The 5,749-nt window shown below is 42.4% G+C and overlaps 1 protein-coding gene across 2 annotated transcripts; it reads left to right on the top strand.

Moving 5' to 3' along the window:
- The first annotated feature begins 2,363 nt into the window (after positions 1-2,363).
- Positions 2,364-4,695, top strand: LOC121396184 (lamina-associated polypeptide 2-like). 2 transcript variants are annotated; one of them, XM_041570758.1, is made up of 3 exons: positions 2,364-2,498; positions 2,573-2,614; positions 2,705-4,695. In XM_041570758.1, the coding sequence occupies exons 2-3, from the start codon at positions 2,580-2,582 to the stop codon at positions 3,996-3,998; spliced, it is 1,329 nt and encodes a 442-aa protein (XP_041426692.1). In that variant the 5' UTR covers positions 2,364-2,498; positions 2,573-2,579; the 3' UTR covers positions 3,999-4,695. The 2 variants fall into 2 exon arrangements, with proteins under 2 accessions (XP_041426692.1, XP_041426693.1); XM_041570759.1 differs by having other exon boundaries at positions 2,364-2,614.
- The last annotated feature ends 1,054 nt before the right edge of the window (positions 4,696-5,749 follow it).

Genomic DNA, 5,749 nt, shown 5'->3' with positions numbered 1-5,749 from the left:
ATTTCTTTCCTTCTATTGTGTACTCATGGGCTTCTGTATCAGACTAACTGTTTTCAGCTTAAACCTCCAGGGCTTGGGCTTGAGCATGCTCAGTTTGCTCCTCTCTCCCTGCTATAATCTGAGCCCAGAGCTATGAGTGAGCAGGGAGAGACTCAGGCAGGAAGTGATGTCACACCAAGCTAATATGGCAGCTGCTATCCTAAACAAACAGAGAGCTTCTAGAGCTGTTTACTCAGGTATGGTAAAGCATTCTATAGAATTAACATATAGCTTGTACTATTGTGGATAATCTATTGGCAATAAACTGTCTCTGTAGCTTTCCTTCTCCTTTAAGAGTGACGGGAGACTAGGGTACAGAGCCCAAAATCTGGTAACTCCCGACTTCTACACAAGTCAGTCCCATTGCATGTTGGGTATTGTAGTCTTACATTAAACCTGGCAGTCTGCAAATTGTTAAACAAAAAAACTACATTACCCAACATGCACTGGGAGACGCAGGCTTGTCACATTAGGGCAAGAAAGAACTTTTTTCTGGTTTCCAAAATACAAACCAGCCAAAGGCCAAAAATTAGCCCAAATCCATACCTTGGCTTGTTTGTACTTTCAAAACCAGCCTGGGCTTTAAATTAGTAGCCCAATTTGGCTGGAAAACTTCCATTCTGACAACCCTGTCTGTGTCTCTATGTGTCAGTATAAAGTAACAGCTTCATTATTGTGTCTCTGGCTGTCTCCCATATTCCTCCTGTTGTGTTATCCTCCTCTGCTTATAATACTTCCCAATTAAATAAATCCGTCTGAACCCAAAATATGGCCGAATGCTGTGCTAATGGGGCCAAGCAATCATTTCTTAGGAACCCCAAAAGAAAGACATTCCAGTGTTTCCCCAATGTGTCAGGTATAACGTCTAATATTCAGTTACAAATAAAACAGAAGCAATGCCTTAAAGAGGAACTGCAATAATCACAATGATTTGATGAGTCTGAACTTCCCCTTTAGCTTCTGCCACAAACAGAAAATCCAGGACTGTCTCCAGTGCCGAGTTTCTCTATTAATCTCAGAATTTCTCTATTAATCTCAGAACCTGAATGAAAGGGAAATGTTTTCGGGGTTCTGGTGAAGTTCCAGGTGACAATGATGAATTTACCTGGATTTTCTCTGCGGATTAATCACCCGGATTATTCTGCTGCCAGTGATTTGTGTTGTTTGTTCACTTATTAATCACCTTGTACCAAACAAACGTGCGGGAAACAGATTAAATGTTCTCATTAAACTCTCGTTTGCCACCAGGACAGTGTCGCTAAATGCAATTAATTATATATCATTATTGGTCACTTTGCCTTCCCTAAAACCCAACACTAACTGATGTCGATAAGCTCTGCATTAATGGTTCTGACTCCTGAAACAATTTAGCACAAGGAAGCCAATTAACAATTAACTGGAGGAGCTACATTGTTTCAGGAGTCAGAACCAGAGAATGGGGCAGAACAAACTGCTTTCAATAGCGATTACATGTTATAATTACAAGCGCAGGGACCTAAAAAGTCACAGATTATCTAAATTCCATGCCAGAAAGTAAGACTGAGCTGCTGCGTCTTTGCAATTGGTCTCCTTTAAAGGGTACACTAGGTGAGAAAGTGCAAGTTGCTGCTGATGTGGTTGGAACTACAGGGCAGTCTGCAGGGAGCGGTAGAAAATTAATTTTAAATGCGAAGGATATTAACCCTTAGTTAAAGGGGCAGCTGTTCCTTAAAATGTTTTGTAGTGAACAGAATCTGGGAGAGAAGCAGCAATCTTTCTTTTTTAAAGTTGCTAACGTCAGTGACACCGGCAACCAGAAAATATATACATTTTTACCATTACATATTTGTTTAATGCTGTTTTTCTGTTCAGACACCGCTTATTCAGAAGCTTAGGCCAATGCCTGGTTGCTGGGGTAACTTATCCTAACAACCACATAGCAGTTGCAACATCTTCTCTGCACTGCTGCCTCTGACTCCTGATACAACCTCCCAAAATCTCTTTTTTTTCCTGTACTTCACATGGCAGTGGGCACTAATGGGTTAATCCCTCTCGACACCTGAAGGACAGGAAATGAGCTAATAAATTCCATGCCTCCCCCCCTCACCTCCATTCTCTTTCCTGTCCTCGACGAAGGAAGTGAAGGAAGTGTTTTATCACCTTTTACTGGCACCAGAGGGGGTTTGCCTCAAAGTCTCCGGAGCCTTGTCTTTAGGAGAGATCTCCATTAGGAGATAATGGCCTTTCGTTGCCCATAGCTGCAGTAAGACGCGAAGCCGTTAGGCGCATGCGCAGTAAGACGGTTGCAGAGCTCTTCCTGGACGCGTTGCTTGGATACGCGCCGGTGACGTTATCACGCTGTGTTTTGGCGCCAGCGTTTTTAAATCAGCGTCTGTGTTCCCCATCTTGCTGCCTGTTATCCAGACGCTGTTTTGGCTGTTTATGCCCTGAGCCTGCTACTATTTGCCTCCACAACTGCAGTAAGTAATCTGCCTACTGGGGATGTTTGGTATGTATTACCTTTACTTATGGGTGTATTCTGCTTATGTTTTAGCTGACCCATGAGTTCTAGACGATCTAGATCCGCTGCCAGTGGGTGAGTTGCAAAGGGGTCTCCCCCTATCTGAGTGCTGTTGCACTTTTCATATGTTTGGTATTCATTATGAATATTTTTGTTTATTTTAAGGAGTCCACATCATAGGCATTCTGATAGAAGAAGAGATGATGATCGTGGGAGGGAGAAGTCTTGTAGAAAGGAATGTATTTTCTGCTCTTTGCCTGCACTTCAGGATAAAAAAGTTTGTCAGAGCTGTTTTGATCAAAATAATACCTCCCAGTCTTCTGAGCAATTCAATAATTTCATGTCATGGATGAAGGATTCCTTTAATAAATCTATGTCTGACATGGTTGAAAAAGTTACAGATAATGTACTTGCTAAAGTTTCTGCCAATCAACCATCCACTTCATATGCTACAGCAGATTTAGCTGTTCACATTCCTGACGATAGTGTCTCCTCTGATTCACAAGAGGAAGGGGAAGTGGATTCAGATGATGAGTTGTTTAATACATCTTTCATAGAGCCTTTAATTCTGGCCATGAGGAAAACCCTTAATTTGGATGTTCCTTGTGAACCTTCTTCCCAACCAGACCTGATGTTCAAATCTTCCAAAAAAAGCAGTGTCTTTCATATTCATGATGTTGTCAAAGCCACAATTAAATCTGAATGGGATGTTCCTGATAAAAGATTTTTTCTGTCTAAAAGGATGAAAAAGATGTATCCTTTTCCTGAGGATCAAGTTAAACAATGGGTATTACCCCCTAAGGTTGACGCTTCGATCACCAGGGTGGCAAGAAGAACAACCTTGCCTGTAGATGAAGGGGTCTCCCTAAAGGATCCTATGGAAAGACGGCAGGACTCCATCCTTAAAAAAGCCTATAGTGTTTCAGGATCTATTTGTAAACCGTGTGTGGCTATCACCTCCTTAGCTAGAGCTAATAAGATCTGGTTAAATAACGTTGTTGAAGCCTTACAGCAAAAGGTCAGCAGAGAGGAAATTCTAAATTCCCTTCATGAGATTCAATTAGTAAATGATTTTTGTGCTGAAGCTTCTATGGATATCCTCAAGTTGGCGGCTAAGGATATGAGTCTGGTGGTGGCAGCTCGTAGATCTCTATGGCTCAGACATTGGTTTGCTGATACACCATCTAAGCATAACCTTTGCTCCCTCCCCTTTGAAGGAGATCTTCTTTTTGGTCCAAAATTGGAGAATATTATCTCTAAGGCGTCGGCTGGCAAATCAGCCTTTCTACCCCAAGATAAGAAAGAGAGAAGAACAACTTTCAGGGGTAACAGACCTTCATTTAAAGATGTCAAAGCTTACCGCCCAGGCAGAAATTTTCAGAGGCAATCCTGGAAGACTAAGCCTCAGCCCTTTCAGGTTAAGAAGGATTCCAAACCTGATAGAAATAAATCCTTCTGAAGGTTTGCGAGCCCTTCAGTTTCCTGTGGGGGCCAGGCTTTCACAATTCAAAACTGTTTGGGCTCAAACTACGACAGACCTCTGGGTATCAGAGGTAATTTCAAGAGGATACCAAATAGAATTCATAAAAATTCCTCCTTTTTCTCGCTTCCAAAAGTCAGCAGTTCCAAAAACAAAGGAGGCTCTGCTTGCCCTCAAGGGTATTCTGAATCAACTTCTGGTGAAGAGAGTGATTATCCGTGTTCCTTCCACCCAAAGAAGGAAAGGAATTTTTTCTCCTTTATTTCTTGTAAGAAAAAATCGGGAGATTTCAGAGCTATTCTAAATCTAAGGTTCCTAAATCAATTCATAATAAAAAAGACCTTTCGTATGGAGTCAGTAAGATCAATCGCACAAGTATTAAGGCCCGGCGATTGGATGGTCAAGATCGACTTGCAAGACGCCTATTTACATATTCCCATCGCAGCAAGTCACCAGAAATATCTTCGGTTTTATTCCATGGGGATTCAATACCAGTACAGAGCCCTGCCATTCGGTCTCGCGTCTGCTCCAAGAGCTTTTACGAAAGTTCTAGCTCCCCTTATTGCTTCTCTAAGATTACAGGAAGTGGAAATCTTTTCATATCTGGACGACATTCTAGTAAAGGCGAATTCCTTGGAAAAGATTCAACACGACGTCAAGTTAGTGTTGAGGTCCTTGCAGGGATCACGGTTGGCTCATAAACATAACAAAATCTTGTCTGTCTCCGACTCAAGTTATCAACTTTCTAGGAGTCACTTTCGATTCAACTCTTTTTCGAATATTCTCCCTCGAGAAAGAATCTTAGATGTTCAAAACCATGTACAGAAACTTCTCAGTTTTCCCGATAACTACAGCTCTATTCTGTCAAATAGTCCTGGGCAAACTAACAGCCACGATAGACGCTGTTCCATGGGCCATGGCTCACATCAGGCCTCTCCAGTTGTCATTTCTGACCCAATGGCGCAAAGAACGCTTCACCCGATCAGTACATTCTGGTGAGTCCTCCGGTTCTCGAGAGGTTGAGATGGTGGCTTCAGACACAGTATCTTCAGAAAGGTATTTCTCTTTTCTCCCCCAGTGGATCAGGTTGACCACCGATGCAAGTGGCTCAGGTTGGGGAGCCCATCTACTTCATCTGTCAGTATGGGGCAAATGGAATATATGGGAGACAAGTCAGTCCTCCAATTGGAAGGAATTGAAGGCTGTTCACCTCGCACTAATTCACTTTCTGGAAGTGATCAAGGTCCAAGTCGGTGATGATTCAATCAGACAATTCCACAACTGTCAAATATATAAAGAAGCAAGGAGGAACAAGGAGTATAAAACTCATGAAGTTGACGGAGGAGATTCTTGTATGGGCAGAATTTCATCTGCAGGATCTGACTGCAGTCCATGTGCCAGGAGTGATGAATGTTCTAGCCGATCGTTTGAGCAGGTTCCAAGCCTCATCCAGGGGAATGGGAATTGAATCCAGAAATATACAGATTAATTGTGAAGAAATTCGGGATTCCACAGATAGATCTCATGGCTATGAGGCACAATCGGAAGTTACCGAGATTTTGTTCCAAGAATCAGGATCCCCTAGCAGACCAGGTGGATGCCTTCAGTATCCAATGGAATTTCAAATTGGCTTACCTGTTTCCACCTTTTCCTTTAATTGCCAGGTGTCTGAGGAAAATCAGAGAAGAGAAGTCATCTGTTCTGATAATTCTACCTTGGTGGCCCAGGAG

The sequence above is a fragment of the Xenopus laevis genome, chromosome 7S, assembly GCF_017654675.1.
Source record: "Xenopus laevis strain J_2021 chromosome 7S, Xenopus_laevis_v10.1, whole genome shotgun sequence".
NCBI lineage: Eukaryota > Metazoa > Chordata > Amphibia > Anura > Pipidae > Xenopus > Xenopus laevis.
Note: the sequence above shows the minus strand (reverse complement) of the source record. Positions and strands in the feature narration are given on the sequence as shown.